The following is a 17,375-nucleotide window of genomic DNA, read 5'->3' on the forward strand; positions in this document are numbered from 1 at the left end:
AAAAAAACAGAGTGAGCCAGGCTGGCTCATGGATGGCATTCATTGCCTCTTAGTAGCACAACAGTTTTACTGGGATTTGTTGGGCTGCGTGTTAGACCCAACTTAGGGACTGTTGCTATATGCATGACTCAGCTCCTCATCTTGGGGTTTTGTATGTACACAAGCAAGATGTGACTGGATCAACGTCAATTGCCTGTTCATCTTTGCTCTGTGCAGAGACACAGTCAGGTTTGCATTACTTTAGGCTAGGAGTGGGGAGATACGTTGTTACTATGAAGCACCCCAGTGCGTGCTGTTGTATCTCTGTATCTGCAGGATCCCGGCATTGATGCTGTAATGTAAACTTGTGTTTACATGTGTGGTCTGTTTTTGTACAGGAACGGGTAACTTGATCAGGGAGGAAATGTTGCAGGTCTTTGGGGAAGCTAAGTTGTGTGGTGTTAGCCAAGTTCATTCACGTTCAAGGAAACCCTCTGCCTGTATTATTTCCCTAGCACCAAACCAACTAACAGAAACTGTTAGTTTGTATGCATTTAAATAAACAATAACTTTGTCTCCAGGTGCCTGCGTTGGTGTTTTATTTCCTTCCTCACAGAAAGGCTGTGGAGTGCTTCTGTTCCCCAAAACCATGATGCTCTTCTGAGGTTTTGCTGCAGTTGCTCAGCGCTGCCCAACGCAGCTGCACTGCAGTCAACAGCATGCTGAAAAACCTTCCCTTTGGAGCCTGTCCATGGAGTTTGGGTAGCTACTGAGTGTGTTCACTGTCAAGGTCAGATATCCTTCCTGCCTTTGCTAGTGCCTATAAAAGTAAGGGAAGGGATATGCTACTTTGGGAATGGGACTGGTTTCTTCTGGAGAACTGGCTATTTGTTGACACTCAAAAAACCCTGCAGTCATACCATCAGAGAAGAATTAAGTCTGCGGATAGGATTCTCTCTCACTGAGAGAGGGTAAATACGGCAGATGGATGGACCTAGCTCTTCAGAAGTCCCCAGCTCAGGAGAGCATCCCAGTGGCACCAGTCCCTGATCGATGAATGAAGAGGTAGGTAAGCCCCCAGGGATGCTGTTCTCTTCTTCCCAGTGTTTTGCCATGACTTTGTTTTTAGCCATTTGCTTTGCTCACATGAAGCACGATGTGCTTAGTGAGTTATTTCTAAGGGAATCTCTTGTGTTACAAAGAAACAGGGAAAATTGGAAGGGACTGATGAACACACCTGCTCTGCAACCTCTGAAATAAAGAACATAAAGAGTTCCAAGATGACCTGTCCCTGTACCTGACCAGGTAGGTGTCTGAAACAGGTCAGATGAATTGATTTTGAACGGCTTTTTCCTTCTTGGCTGTAAGGGCAATTCAGGGTTCTTGTGATGAACCTCTTTGTGTAGTAGACTTCTCTTAGAAAACCCATTTCTAGCCAAAAAAAGCAAACGAAAGCCTGTTCCTCTGGGAAGGAGCTTTGTTGCATCTCACAGCATAATATAAACTGAAGAGGAATGAGAAAATAGAGTTATTTGGACTTATAACAAAGACTTCAGTGCTTCATTAATGAATTAGCTATACCAGTGGGAAGAAAATTATTTCAACAGCTCTCTTACTCCTAAAAAATCCTGTCTTTAAAAATTAAGTGGATTTAAGATAATTTCCCTTAAAAACAGTCTGCATCTTTCCAGTGCTCTATGCAGTAACAGCCTTCTGCTTCTGGTGGCAAATGGGCCAAACTCTCTTTTTCTGACTAGCCAAAATGTGACATCAAAGGGAATAAAACGATCCCTGCCTTTCTGCATGCAAGACTTTACAGTGAGTCTCTAACAATCCTTACAGTTCAGTCCTAACAACCCCAAACATGTTTACTTTCCTGGGCATCTGCAATGCCCAAAGAGGGTAATTCGCTACAGAATCTCTTCCCAACCTCTTTTATCTCCCAATTCCCTCTGAAGGGCTTTTGCCATCATTGGATCTGCTTGGAATTGATTCTAAAACCAAATTTTTATCCTGGTGGGAGTGACAGGTTGTTTCATTTCTTGTCCTTATTATTCATCCTTAGTTCACTGCAGAAAACCTCCATATTATTCTTCTGTTTTTGTCACCATTTTCCCTAACTGAATTTACATTTGACTGGGGAATGCTACAGCCCAGCAATTTGCTGAGCATTTGCCACTTAGTGGAACAAGAAGTCTCAGTGGAGGAAAACCCAGCGAGTGTCTTAATAGGCAGCAGAGAAAATGAAGCAAATTATTGTAGAGAAGCAGACAGGGAGAGCAAACCTGTCACACAGCCCGGGAAGCAGCACTTTTCACTCTGGGACCTTCTCTGGTTATGACAACCATGCTAATTTTTAACCTTCTCCGCTGAAGAAGCAGAGCACTTTGGATACAACAATCCACCCTGGGATTTGTGCTGTACTTTCATGCATATAAACCAGATGAAATCATTTGCATTTATTTTTTTAAGGATTACTGTGATTGGTAGTAAGTCCTAAGTGTTCTGTGTGGTGCTAGCTGAACCACCAGGAAATGTTCATCTTTTGCCACTCATATGAAATTAGCAGGACCAGGAGCCCTGGAGGACAGACCAGACATCAGAGGAGAGTTGTCAGTAAGTTTATTTTCATTTTACACACAGATGCACATAACCAATTCTGCAGCTGAAGTGTATGTTTAATTTTATTGACAAGCCACAGCTTGCACATTGAAAACACTGTAGTGTCCAAAACCTCTTCATATAAACTCAGTAGAGTCACTTGGCTGTCAAGATGATTTTTTTCAGTATCAAACTTGGCGCTGGACCTGGGTATCGCTTTACAACACAGGCAATTCTTCTCCCCTTTAAGCACTTCCTTACAACACGTTGCAAACTGCCCGTGCTTTGCTCACAGTGCTGGAGCGTTGCTCCATGCACCTCTGCTCATTCACTCGCGTGTTTCCCAGAGGGGAAGAGAGGCAGAGAAATAAATCAATAGGTAGTTCTGCCTAGGAAGTCACGCTTGACTTCAAATAAATATATTTTCATCACACTTTGGGGGAAAGTGAGTTGTAACTCTTTTTCTTGCAGCAGGAGTTGATCTCATCCATTTACCAGCATTTTTCAGCACTTGGCTATGGAAGTGCTAAACGTACAAATAAAGGAGTATCATGGGCTTTCATGACATGTCTATCTATCTTCCCAATATTTTCACGTTTGTGACCAGCTTCCAAGCTAGTGTAAATAACAGGGCAGGGCGATAAATAACACTCAGACACCGACCTCTTGGGAAGAAAGGCCGCCAGTGGACATTGAACACTTCTTAGGGACAAAATGCATTTACTTCCCTTTAGGAACCCTCACTTGGGATCGAACTGGGCACTGAGCTGTGCTGTCTAACGAGAAGAATTTGGGGCATTCATCCTCAAATCAGCCCCCATTTTGTTCACTGCATTTATTTTAACAAAACAGCAGAATTTCAGCATGTCCCCCAATGACGTTCTCAAGGAATGCTTGTGTTGATGCAAGTCTAAAAGGTTTCATCTTTTTTTTTTTTTTTGGTCAAAAAAGCTCAATAATTCTTGGTTACAAGCATGATTTCTTCTGAGTGATGCCAAACTCAATATACTAAAAGCTGCTTTTAGGCCAAAAAGAAGATATTTTGTTCAAAACTGAAGGTGAGTTCCTGGCCACCTGATTCCCAGTTCTTCTCTTTCAAAAATCTCCCTCTTCGTCCACGCTTCCCAACGCCTTTTGTTCTCCTTAGGAACAAAAATGTGGCACTTTTTATAAGACTGACCACACAAAATCTTTACCCTACAGCTTCCCATCTCACCTGCAGGTCTGTGTGCTCACAAGACAGAGATGCATTTGACATCTTTGAGCTTTGTAGCCAAAGTTGTGATCTTCTGTAAAGGGAGGAGAACTCAAGACACTGTCTGGACCTGAATGAATGAAATGCACTCAAAGAGCCACAGTATCTTGCAGAGGAGTGTCTCTGTCGTATGACGGATGTGTGAGTATGTTGAACTACACTCTCACTTCACTGGTTTGGGGTGTAGGACAGTGCAGAAGACATGCATTTAGGGGCATACAGCTCAGGTGGATGCACTGGGATCATAGAATCATAGAATCACCAAGGTTGGAAAAGACCTAAAAGATCATCCAGTCCAACTGTTCACCTATTCCCAATAGCTCCCACTAAACCATGACCCTCAACACAACATCCAGCCTTTCCTTGAACACTCCCAGGGTCGGTGACTCCACCACCTCCCTGGGCAGCCCATTCCAGTGCCTGACCACCCTTTCTGAAAAGTAATGCTTCCTGATGTCCAGCCTGAATCTCCCCTGCCGTAGCTTGAAGCCATTCCCCCTGGTCCTATCACTAATGACACGAGAGAAGAGGCCAACCCCCAGCTCACTACAACCTCCCTTCAGGAAGTTATAGAGAGCAATGAGGTCCCCCCTGAGCCTCCTCTTCTCCAGGCTGAGAAGTTAGATCAGTTAGATCAGTTAGAGTGTTGCACAAGTAGGGTGAGGGGGGAATCCCAGCCCCTCAATGGGAGTAGGAAAACAGACTTAATTTATTGACTGGTAGAGGGAAAAATGGTAATGCAGAGCTGGCTACAGCTGGGAAGTGCTGAAGTGTCCACTTGGGGGTGGCAAAGTATTTCAGCTGTGTCTTTAGGGAGCTGGAATTGTCTTTTCTCTCCAGGGCCTTGTGCGTGTCTGTTACCTTTTCTTTGGCTGTTTCTCAAGACTGCAGCTGGTAAAATGACTCTGTTAGGAAACATGAGCTAAAATTCCCCGAGTTGCAGGAAAATGGGAGCCACCAGCTGCAGTGTGACCCCCAGGTCTTACTGCTACCAGCAAGCATGAACAAAATGAAAGACTTTTGGGTAAAACAAAGTAAGAGCTCACCGTAGCAGGGATATAACCCATTCCTCCTATGGGGGATAATGTCATCTAGATCCCCAGTGACCAGACTGGAATGAGCTTTGATGACACACACAGTATGCCATCTTTCAGAAGCTGATGTCCTTATTCACTGTGATGATGACTCTTTATGGAAGTCCCAGCCCCATGATGGCACACAGGATGATTTTCCGTGCCAAGCCTGGGCCTGACGTGCTGGCTAAACCCACCACTATACCATGATTCACAAGAGAAGCATTTCTCTGAAAACACAGCAAATGTGCTTTGAAATTTGAGACACAGCATTTTATAAAATTCTTGCTCACGTGTAAGAGCTGACCTTCAGGCTGGTGCACAGAAAGGCTCTTATGTAAGATTTGGATAAGCTCTGTCTCTCCTGTGCTGGTAGCATTGCAGAGTAAGTCCTTGCTGCAGAGTTTGCAGCCAGGAAGCAGAGATTTCCATCCCTCCAGTTATCTTGAGGGTAATAAAATATGTCCCTTCCGACCCAAACTATTCCATGGTTCTATGATTAATAACCTGCTAATGACAGCCTCCTCATTCATTCATTCAACAAAACAGTCTGCAAGCTCTTGCTGAAATCAAACGTCCAGGAGGCTGTCTTCCCTTTCTATTTCCCACAGTCATGTTCTTCAGCTTCCCTCCCTTGGATGCATCAGACCATGGCAAATCACAGTCCAGTGGAGAGCTGAGAACTGCTGACAGATGTCCTGTTGGTGCCAGGCACACTTGTGTCTTCTGCAGAGTCCACGAGATTGTGGTCTTCGACCATGAAGATGCTCTGCTGGGCAGCAGTCTTGCTGGCAGCATGCTTAGGGCCCCAGAGCTTGCAGCCAGGGGAGATGACGCTGAGGAACGCCATCCTGAAGCGCTGGGACAGCAGGTTGTAGATGATGGGATTCACAGCAGAACTCAGGTAGAAGAAAACGCCTACAGGGAAAGGAGATAGAGAGACCTCATTCATGGTGGAATTAAGCAAGAGGAGAAAGGAAAGTGGCGGATATTATTAGCTAGAGCTCTCCATCTCCAGCTGTTCAAGAACCAGCTCTCTCGAGCTGTCCTGACCTGCCTGCAGCACAGCCCTCATCCCCACAGTGGGATCTGCACAGCTGGTGCCCCATCACAGCTGCCATGAGATAACTTCCAGACAAGGGGAGCTAATTTCTCTCAGCACCCCCAGGATGATTGCATGAGATTGAATCTGCCTGAGCTGCATAATGGCCACATTCAGTGTTTTCCCATGGCATACTGAAAAGAAGCATCCTCCTTGAAAAAGCTCTCATTCTGTGGTTTGTTGGGCCATAAATGTTTGGTTGTATCACTCAGATCTGGGCAGGAGGTAAGTCTGCTGCCCTGCCATTCGGTAAGGTTTCCTGCAGGATGATGCCTGCTGCTGCGTATTCATTAGAAGCAGCTGAATGACAAAAACATTCATTTCTGAATGTTTCCAAGATGGAAAAACAGCTGGTAATGATGCATAATATCCTTTTTCTTTTTTATTTCTCTTATTTTTTGCAAATATTCAGACAACTGTACTGGACAACGTCCTGAATGCTGCAGAAACTTGCCAGATGTTTTTATTTATTTAAGGCACGAGTCTCATCACTGTCTACCAAATCCAAGAAGCTTTTTCATGCATGCCTCATGTTACCTAACAATAAATGACTACACACTTCAAGTAAAACACAAGTACTGTATTCTGTTTTTTTGCCAGCACCTATGGAAATGGAAGAAGAAAGCTTTACCTGACACCACATGAATTAAATTGAATATATTAGCCAGAGGCTCAGTCCATTCCACAACAAAGCTGAAGAAAAGGCGATCTATATGGAATGGAGCCCAGCAGACAGCAAAAACCATCACAAGAACAACTGCCATGGAGAAAGAGGAGAAGAAAAGTTAGTTGGTTATGCAAAGACATGGTTCAATTGCCAGTACAGAGCAAAGCTAGTTGAGAAAGTTGGATGAAAGATTCAGGATGAATGAGAATGTGTTCTCCATGCAGAACTTGGCCTCTGCTGACTCCAGTAAGGATTCTTGTAAACCTGTTCCAGGTGGGTACAGTGAATATCTGTTGGCACAGTTGTGGGCACAGAAAAATAAGCTGGTTTTGGAGTGCAAGCTCTTAGTCCTAGAAGGTGAGTTAAGCTGCCTAAGAGAATGATGGAGCATGAAATATTGAAGCTGATTTACGTTTCCTGCATAAACATCATCTCGGTAGCAGGGTGAACTCTGCTTAAACATAGCGCTTAATTATGAAGTATTCATAGTGCTTCAGGGCTGTTGGAACACCAGTGGTCCAGAGTGCTGTCCAGTGTATGAAATCACCTTCTCCTTGGGAAGCTCTAAGAGTTTATTTTCACTCTGAGAAAGAAGAAAATTTGATTATGAGTCTTTTGATCATTAACCATAATGTGCCAGTCTCAAGTCTATTGCTTGATAGCTTTCATTTCAGGACCTGGTCACTGAATATTTCACTAAAACTCCAAAAGGTTTTTATGTATAAGTTCCTCAGCTGTCTGAAGTAAACATGCACATATTTGCCTATGCTAAACAAAAGACAGAAGGGCCCACTACTTACACAACATCTTGGTGACTGATTTTCTGGATGGCCTCTGAACATTCACGGACATTTCCTCTGCTTCCAAAGATCTGTCTCCTTTCAGCTGGCAAAGGGAGGGAGGCACAAGAGGGATTAGATAGGAGAAGACAGTCCCACAGTGCACACTGCTTTTGGTATCTTTAATAGCTGTAGTTTGAGTTTAAGAGGGCAAAATTTGAGACAACCCAGGGCTCCTTAAAGGAAATTGCCCTGAAGTTTCAGTTTTAGTCTGCACTGAATGTTGAAGCCTCGGGTTCCAAACAATGTGCAGATTTTGAATATCTGTATTAACAGCAAATTGGTATTGCGATTCCACATTCCTTTCTCAGTGAGTCAATATTTGGTTCACAGTCTGTTCAATTTCAGCATTATTTTCTCTTCTAGCAAAATATTCTTTGTTTGTTTTCCTAAAAGAGTTCCCCACAATTAAACACAAAGCAATGATCCAAAAAAATGCCCAGAGAGGTCTTAGTGAAACACAGCTGTAATCACTGGAAAGAATTGTGTGCTATTCAAAGGAGTTCGTTTCATGCCCTGAGTGTTTGGACTAATTGATATTCCATCCATCTGATGAAAAAGATCCATAGATACTCTATAGCAAGCAGCCAGTGCACGCGATCAGCACAGATCCAAGCACCCACTGCTCAATTACAAGGATTTATACTTTTGCTTTGTTTTCTTTGGTTTTGTTTGATTGTTGTTTTAAACAGTTTTCTGAAAAAATAGACACAAAGAACAACAATTTATCCCCCCCCAAATGCTTCTCCACCCACATGCTTATGGTGAAAACACTGATGCTTTGGAGATGAAAAACAACAGCTAGATAATCAGGATGAAAACACGTTTTTGCTTTGATTATAAAAGGAATCATCTATGGAGACTGCATAATTGCACCCAGCTTCTTGCAGAGAGGGCTGCTGATTATACTACATCTTCAGAGCAGTGCTTTTTTAACAGAGAGACTGGAAACAGAACTTTAAATTACGTGGGGAAGAGTATCAGGAATGAGGGAGAAGATAAAGATCAGTGTGGGCTTGAAAACGCATCAGTTGTGCCATTTTCTTATCCAGCACAGTGATTTTGTTTCCAGGTGTTTGATTGACAGTATTTATCTGCTATTGTTGTAACCCCAGTCAAAGAGACCTTCTGCCAATACTTTATTTATTAGTAAAGCCAATAAAAGAGAAACACATGAATTATATTCAATTATAGTTTCCCACATTTTACATTATTCCCTTTTGTCACTTTAAGAATAGCTGTTGCTTAAGAATAGGATCAGCTGATTTGTAACATATCTGGTGATAAATGTCTGTTCGGATTGATTAAAATCCCTAGCTTCCCTTCAGTGATTTTCTGCCTCAGCAGTAATTTATCCCAGGAATATTCCAAAGCCTGGTAGAATACAGTGCTCTGATGTTATAATGAAACGGAGGCACACTTATCTTTATTTTTCACCCTCCTTTTGTCATTTTGAATATGCTTTAAGGCTCCTCTTTAGCCTCCAGTGGTAATATATGGGGGTGTAACTGGTAAGAACAGCTCAGCAGTTGCAATTTAGTAGAACAATGAGTCATGAGAAAGGAAAAAGGAAATGAGTTCATGGCAAAGCCTGAGTTCATGCCAATGGTGTAACAGAAGTACTACCAAGGTGGTGGCTACTTTTACATCACTGTGGATATACGAGGCTATATAGAGTCGCCTGCAGATGGATGTTACCCAGTCAATGCAAGAGACTTAGAAGCGTCTGGAGCAAGAAGTTGGAAATTGGCTTTTAACTTTGACATCTTTATTAGCTACAGCATTTCATGTTGGAAGTCAGCCGGCAGAGTGAAATTAGGGCCTCACCTCTCCCCGGACAAAGATGATGAAGCCATTCAGCAGAAGCAGGACATCATTTTTCAGTAAGTTTCCTGCAAGTTACTGACACAAACAATGATCAAATGTTCACTCCAGATGATTGAAAATGTGGTGTTTAGAAGGTACATGCCTTCTACTAGGGCATGCAGTCCTGCCAACCCGAGTGATTTGTCGGTGCTGTTGGGAGCCAGCTGCTGAAGAGCCATTGCTGCCCTGTGTGTTCTCAGCTCACCTCATTGCAAAGGGAAATGTGTTAGTGGGGACAGGGCTTGCACAACTCCATGTAAAGGGGGACAGAACTCTGGAGGTACAGTACTGAGCTCTGCACAAATTAGCCAAAGGTAGCCAACGTCAACAAGTGGTTTTGGTTTTAACAGCAGGGTGTTTGAGGGACAGAGCAGGTTTTGGTGAGAAGATCAAGAAAAGCTCCACAGTGGCAAGAATAAGTTGCCTTGACTCAAATCAGTTAAAATGTGCCCATTGTGACAACAAGAGAAGTGTTGGACTCCGAGGAGAATTTTGCTTAGATGTGATCAGTCTGGTCACATCTTGTCATCTATTTCCCCTCTGTAGGTGTCTCAGATAGGTGGGTAATCAAGTCTCTGGACTCTCTGCACTCCTCACTGAATATCAAAAATCCTAACTACCTCAAGTGTTGGAACTACTTATTGACTCTTAGGTTGTGGTATTAAACCAGAACGTTGTCAAATTAAATCCAGGTTGATCATGAGGCAATGGTGATGAAGTAACCTGAAGTCTTTGCTGGCCATGAATTACCTCTTGAGAAAGAGAAATACATACATAATTATTTTTAAAAGTAATAAAATTAATAATTAAGTAATTGACCGTATGACAGGGTAACCTTTCACAACTGCCTAATGTGTCACACATGCTTCCTTCTGTTTTATCCTGAGGCACAAGCTCTGGAGCCTTGACAAAGCTTGAAGGAGAAACTATATCAATAAGATGCCCCTTCCACAAAGTCAGCTAGAAGTGATGCCTCTGCCTGCTGAATTGGAGCTGTTTGCTGAATTGGAGTTGTTGTTCAACCTTTGGATCAACTCTGAACTTTTCCACTGCTCTCTGTGAGCAATGTATGGCACTCAGGAGATTCTGCAGTGTTGCTGAAGCTTCAAGGTTTTCATCAGCTGTGAGTAGAGAAAAAAAGTCTTCTATTGGAAATCACACACACACCATTCTCCTGTCATTTCTGTTGAACATAAAAATGAAACCTTTGCCCTGCACAACTTGGGATGCAATGCAGACAAACCAGGGGTGCGTGTTGTTAAAATTTGGAAATAACAATTGGATATACAGGAAAGCAAAGGCATTATACGATAAATATTGCAGCCCTTAGGAAAGGCAGCTTGAACAAATCTGTCAGTAAACAGATACCCCTGGATAGCAGCCCTTGTTTGGCACCGGGCTTCTCTTCTAGGGTGAGGATTAGGAACTATGAAACGATGCAAAGATTTCACAGCAGCCACTGAAAAGTAGTTGCTTCAAAGATCTTCTGCATGTATAGATTTCTGGTAGATAATCCCTGTGGCTTTTCCTGGTTAGGGAAAAATTGCTTTTCTGTAGTGCCAGAGAGTAGTAAATACCAGCCACAACAATAGAATGGTGTACGAACTAGCACAGATGGGGTTAAATTTCTTGCATGTTATTTGGTAAGTTAATCAGTCTTTACAAGCATGTTGCATTCCTTTCTTTCTCTGTGATCAGACACAGCATTTTAAACTCTAAATTATATGCAGTGCAGTGAGATAGGATTCATATTTCTGAAATGTATGTAACATAAGAGAAGAAAAAAACCCACAGACTCTCTATGATTAGCAACACTGGGCTACACAGGTTAATAATGCTGTGATGCTGGCTATTTTCTCCTTCTATTTAAATAATGACAATTGGCAAAACTAGTCTCACTTTCTGAAAAGATCCCAAATGTGAGCTCTAAGGTAGCCTTAATCAGTGGCTAAGCTGTGCTATAGTTATCCAAAGAGAAGACTGCTGAAATTGCTGGCTGCAGCAGCAAGTAGCATTTCAGTTTGTGACAGCTTTGTGAGTTTTAACAACTGAATATTAACATCCTCTCCAGGGAAGGAAAAAAATAAAGTGGTGTAATGGAAATTCCACAGTCACAAGAAGAGGGAAAACAAATCATACACGGGATTCTATCACCAGCCCACTCCTTTTCATTCCTTTCACATTTTCTTTCTGTTTTATTTCTTTCTAGTCCCTGTCACAGAGGTGTAAATCTCTGAGAGGCTGGAATCATCAATCTACACAATGGGATGTTTAAATAACATTCGAATGTGAGAAGCAATACGTTCATTTTTAGAAAAAGGTTGAGGTATATTATTCCAAAGCATAGCTGTATTCTTTTGAGAATAGGATTACAGCAAAGAAGGGGTGTTTCCAGGGGTTTCAAATGGATATGTATTTATATATATATACTTTTGGCGAGACAGATGGGCAAGAAAATGTTGAAATCACAGACACAAACACACAAGAACGGGTTACAGAAACACTGAGCACTTGAGCAGGACTTACTCTTAGCCCCATCAGATAATACAGCACACTTATGACCCCCATAGGCAGCACATAGAAGAGGAAGGAAGTAATCTGGACAATCCAGTTGTAGATCCACATGGGCACGACCACAGTGCAGGTGGCAGAGCCAGGGACCAGGGTGCCGTTGGGGAAATACTGCAGCATGATACCATGGGTGCCTGTGTTGGGGAGGGCAAAGAGGATGGAGAGGACCCAGAGCACCACGATGGTCCTCAGGGCACGCTTGCGAGTGCTTTCCAGCTTGGCACGGAAGGGATGAAGGATGGCAAAGTATCTCTCCACGCTGACTGTGGTGATGCTGAGGATGGAGGCAAAGCACACCGTCTCAAAGAGAGCTGTCTTGAAATAGCAGCCGATGGGACCGAATAAGAAGGGGTAGTTGCTCCACATCTCGTAGACTTCCAGAGGCATCCCAAAAAGTAGCACAAGCAGGTCTGACACGGCGAGGCTGAAGAGGTAGTAGTTGGTTGGGGTCTTCATGTTCCGATGAGTAAGGATCACCAGGCAAACTAAGAAGTTACCAATCACCCCAACAACGAAGATCACAGAGTACACCAGAGCCATAGGCAAGAACAGATGGCTGCGTTTGGGCCCACATAGGAAGGCTAAATAATCCTCAGTGCTGTTTAAGTACCTCCTGAAATGTTCCTGCAGAGCAAGGTGATTAAACCAGGAGGAATTGCCGATCCAGGCCATTACTGGACCTGCTGAAATGTCCCACAGCTGATATCCAGCCTTCTTTAAGTCCCTCTGTGCTCGTTCACTCACTTTTTGCAGGGAGAGGGAGAGAGGAGTTGTCTTGCCAGACCTCGATGCACACAACCACGGAGAGATGAGTGTTTGCCTGGCTTCGGTTGAGGGTTTGCTGTTGTAACAGCTGTTCCCCTGTGAGGAGTCCCTAAGCCAGAAAGCCCCTCCTTTCACACATATTCATTGGCTCACTAAGTGCATTAGATTATAGAGTAAGAAAAGAGGTTTTGGCTACTTGTATTACCTCCTGTAGCAGATACATTTACTGAATGAAAGATGTGGGATTCAGAGAGGCGGGGATGTGAAATATAGGATGAGAAGCTTGCTGTGAGACGCTTGTATTTGTTATGTGGTGGGAAACCAGGCACAAAAAAACTGTGTTCATACTACATTCTGCTATCCACAAGCACAAAAAGAAAATCTGACATGATTTTATCTTTCATATCTCTGCTGATTTTTATTCTCTGTTTTCTGCAGCAGTAAATGCTTGGAAACAGAGTGTGATTGGCAGAAAGTCATCCTGTCTTTGTAGTCATTCCTATGGAATGACATCTATATGACAATCTATACAGTTTCAGCCTCTTTTTAAGGACTATATATTTTTTTCTCCTGAAATCTGACACAGGGTTTTAACGGCTCTTCTCACAATACAATATTTCACAGCTTTTATAAGGGAGCATTGTGTCAAAGTGCACATGGAATTTGCACTGAGGGTTGCAAAAAGGGCTGATAGGAGATTAGAGAATTATGGAATTTGATCTCATTTGGGGATCAGATCAGGGATCTTTCTGAAGATCATGTTACTCCAAAGATGTATTTAATGCCTCTAGAATGAAAGTTACTTGGATGCTCGTAAATTGCTTCTTCTTGAATGAAAACTATTCTGTAAATGTACTTTCTGATCTACAAAGACGATGACTGTGTCACAATAGAGTATTTAACTCCTGATCAATTCTTGATCCTTCGTTGAGACGGTGGCCTCAAGTTGAACTAGGGGACGTTCAGTTTGGATATTAGGAAAAATTTTTTCTCTGAAAGAGCAGTGATGCAGTGTCACAGCTGCCCAGGGAAGTGGGGGGATCACCATCCCTGGGGATGTTCCAGAACTGTGGAGATGTGGCACCAAGGGACATGGTCAGTGGGCATGGTGGGGGTGGCCTGGGTTTGGATTTGGGGATCTTTGGGGTCTTTTCCATCCATAATGATTCTGTGATTCTGTGACAGAAGGCATCACAGTTAAGTGTCTTATCACTTTCAAACAGTTTTTCTGATTTATACTTCTTCCTGCTTTAACTTCTAGATTAGTAGTAGTCCAGAAACTTTGGAAATTAAAGAAAAATGTTGCAAAAAGCACAGTTGTCCTCAAAAAATAGCAGCAGGAGGTAAGGAACAAAGGTCCAGTCCCACTGCAGCATCTGACGTGTGGAGCTCAAAGGATTTTTTTTGCCTTACGACCGAGCATTCATTTAAATTGTTAGCGGCATCTAGCATACCACAAGAGCTATGCTAAAGGACAGAAACACTTTTCCTGTGATACCTTTCAGACCTGCTGAAATTGTCTCTCACATAAACTATCTCCATTAAAAAGAATCTGCTGATTGATTCTAGCGTTGCACGGAGGCATTTTTGCTCAGCACACCGCTGGGTTTGCTTGGCTTGGGGAGCTGCAAGTGTGCTCCTTTGACCTGCTTCTGCCTTCCTTAGGGATTCAGCTGGAAAAGGTTCCTTTGCTTTTTAGCAATGTCAAAATAATGTGAATTAGATCTTGAACTACTGTTGGCACTAAAAAGGGAAATCATTGCTAGAGTGCAGGGTTGAGGCTGAGATTGACTATGTCAGAGTTCTGTGGGGGGGAAACATTGCAGGACTGGACACCTTCTGCACCTCTACTTACATTTCAGGGTTTTTCTCATCCCCAGTCTCTCACTGATATCTCATTTATTTCTATTTCTCCTTTTTTTTTTTTTTCTTCCCTGTAGGTTCCATAGCATCATAACTGAGGTGAGTAAACACTTCTAAAATAGCCACCAAATTGGTCTGTGTTTTGATCCACATACGTTAAGCACTCTACGGAAACTGAGAAAGAAACTTGAAATCTGTTCAGCTTGAACTCAATCTTACAGATAAGGAAACAAAATTGATTTGAGTTATTACTAAAATGCCAACAAGGCAGCCAGGCTGATCTTGAGAGGAAAAATATGGGCTGTAGAAATACAGGAGGGCACTTGAAGAAGTGAATGTTCCACCTGCACCTACTCCCACTTTTCTCTCTTCTGGATACTTTCTGACCCCACCAGGGACATGATGCTGAGTGGCTGTAAGTGTAGGAGCGCAGGAGGAAACCAGGATTACTGGTCTATCAGGCCACTCCTGGAACTGTGTCACTATGACCTCAATTAAATGGCAGATGGAGAGGGCAAGAAGGGCCAGGAGAGTGAAAAATATATTGCAGTTCATTTCTTGAAGCTTTATTCAGTGTTCCTTATCGTATCTATCCCAACAAGGATAGGATGATGTATCTAGAAACTAAAGATTAGCTCTTGCTCTGCATGATTAGAAATATTTTATTTTTACAGTTGAGACGGAAAATAAATATAGATTTTTCCTTTTGAAATTAACATCAAAGCATCTGGGATTTTTCAGTTGAATGCACACTTCATTGTTTGCTGTTCTCTGCTAAAGGAGGATGCTGTGCTGTGAGCTGGCTGTAGAAGTGTGCAGTTTCAAATAAAAATGTGTCAGTTCATGTAATGTAATATTTACATGACTGTGATGTGTGTTACGTAATGTACATGAATGCAGTAATAATGCTATTAATATTTAATTATTTATTAATGATTCCCCTGTTATTAATTCTATAATAATACTATTTGGAAGGATAAAAGCCAGACAAGTTTTCTTGGCACAGTTATGTCCCAACCCTATTCCGAGTGTGCCAATGACTCCTCAGGCACTGACTACACCCTCACTGCTTGTGGCACTTCTCTTGCCACTTTTATGTTATGGAGTCTTTTCCTTAGCTAATGTAATAGCACCATGGCACACCGCTGTGTTCCATTAATGGCAGCAAATTGCACTTTTAAGAACAGGTAAATACAAATGCTTCCATGTTTCCCAAAGCCTCTGCAAGGGCACCAATTACCGGCTGTATATTAGGTTAGTAAATGATGAGCAATTTTTTATTTCAGGGAAAATTGGATATATTCATAAAAAAAGAGACAGAGAATGGTCGAGGTAATCAAGAGTATAACAAATGCAGAAATCCTTCATGGGTCATGCTACAGAGGGATATATTTTGAAGAAATATGGACCATTTTAGTGGTCTAATTTGAAGTTACTCGTCTCAGAATATAGAAATCTACTCATGCTAAACAAGCTCTCTTAGATATTTACATCTCTGTGGTTAGGCAGAGGCTCCCCATCTGTCTTCATACAATGTGGCTGTGGAACTGGGAAGTAATGGCACTGTGCTAATGCTGTTCTGTGTGACCCTAATTAATTCTGTTGATTAGATGACATGCAGTACTACACCAGCACATCTGCTTGGCATCCTGGACCCGAGCTGACCTCTTTGAACAGCCTTGGGACATGGCTCAGGGTCTGCACACAGAGCCATTGAGCAATGTGAACTGCAGGTTGAAAATAAGAACTTGTTCCAAGAACCTCAGGCCCATACAAGAAGAAGGAGATGCAAATTAGAGAGCACAGAGCTGGTAAGCAGAAATATTCAGCCTCACTACATTGTATGTGTTAACACAATTGCCCCACTCCCCTTCTAAATCACATACAGTTTATAACTCATTGGTTTGACTTTTTTTATTATTTTCTCCTTTGAATGTTCACTGCAGTAGCTACAACGTGAGTTGTTGTTTTCCTAAGTATTCAGTATAACACTCAACATGCCACCAAATGCATAGATATATTGGGTATGTTTTCTCTCCCTCCAGGCTGGAGGACTGAGCTGCGCTATAATAACAGTTGCATCTGCAGCAGTCTTTCTCTGCCTTATTGTAAGCTCTTTCAGAATTATCTAGGCTCTTGACAGACAGCTTCTCCATGGCTGTGCGTGATATCTGAAGTCCCTAGGATATCAATCAACACAAATAAGAAGAGGATTTCATGCCTACAGTGGAAAATATCAAGGAGCACCTCTCTGCCTGGAGCACCTGGCAATCTGCAGACACTGTAGACTCAGGCCACTTCAGGAGTAGAACCCATTTTATCTAATTTTAGAGGTTAAAGACAGCAAATGAGCCGATTGCTGGTTCTTCAATTCTTTACTTTAGTCAGTAATGAGGAGAACATGCAGAAAGTGATCTGTCCTAAACCACAGAACAAGGTATGTAAGAGGTACGGAAAAGCTTCTTGTTGTTTTCTTGCTGTCTGCAGAGGGAAGGTGGATAACAAGGTTTAATAGAAAGCTATTAAAAGCCAAGATGGAGTTGGACCTGAATGTGCAGGCTCACCCATCTTCCCAGCAGAACCAGCCTTAGGAGGGAGCTGTGTTCAGGCTTTTTCTTGGAGGAGGTGTTGGATCAGCCACAAACAGGGCCAGAGAGGCAGCAAGGGCAGCCCAGTGCTCCCAGTCACCCCCTGGTCCTCTCTTGTCTGACAGAGGGGATGTGTTTGCTGAGAGAACTTCCAGCGATGGATTGCTCTGTTAGTGATGAAAATTAATGGGAATTCTGTCCTTTAC

At 42.7% G+C, this 17,375-nt stretch overlaps 1 protein-coding gene across 1 annotated transcript; it reads right to left on the minus strand.

The window, feature by feature from the left end:
• Positions 1–5,566: 5,566 nt before the first annotated feature.
• Positions 5,567–12,625, minus strand: NMUR2 (neuromedin U receptor 2). The gene is made up of 4 exons (XM_042881789.1): positions 11,909–12,625; positions 7,478–7,562; positions 6,642–6,767; positions 5,567–5,826 (listed from the first exon to the last, which is right to left on the minus strand). Exons 1-4 carry the CDS (start codon positions 12,623–12,625, stop codon positions 5,567–5,569), a joined length of 1,188 nt encoding a protein of 395 aa, XP_042737723.1.
• Positions 12,626–17,375: the final 4,750 nt, after the last annotated feature.

Source organism: Lagopus leucura, unplaced genomic scaffold (assembly GCF_019238085.1).
Source record: "Lagopus leucura isolate 7727_CA_CO unplaced genomic scaffold, USGS_WTPT01 Super-Scaffold_100030, whole genome shotgun sequence".
NCBI lineage: Eukaryota > Metazoa > Chordata > Aves > Galliformes > Phasianidae > Lagopus > Lagopus leucura.

Excerpts from the sequence above, each read along its gene's own strand:
- NMUR2 (XM_042881789.1), bottom strand. The coding sequence starts at position 12,625 with ATGGCCTGGATCGGCAATTCCTCCTGGTTTAATCACCTTGCTCTGCAG. Across the intron at positions 7,563-11,908 it reads ATTATCTGATGGGGCTAAGA|CTGAAAGGAGACAGATCTTT; the intron begins GTAAGTCCTGCT and ends TCCCTTTGCCAG. Across the intron at positions 6,768-7,477 it reads ATCAGTCACCAAGATGTTGT|TTGTTCTTGTGATGGTTTTT; the intron begins GTAAGTAGTGGG and ends TCTCCATGGCAG.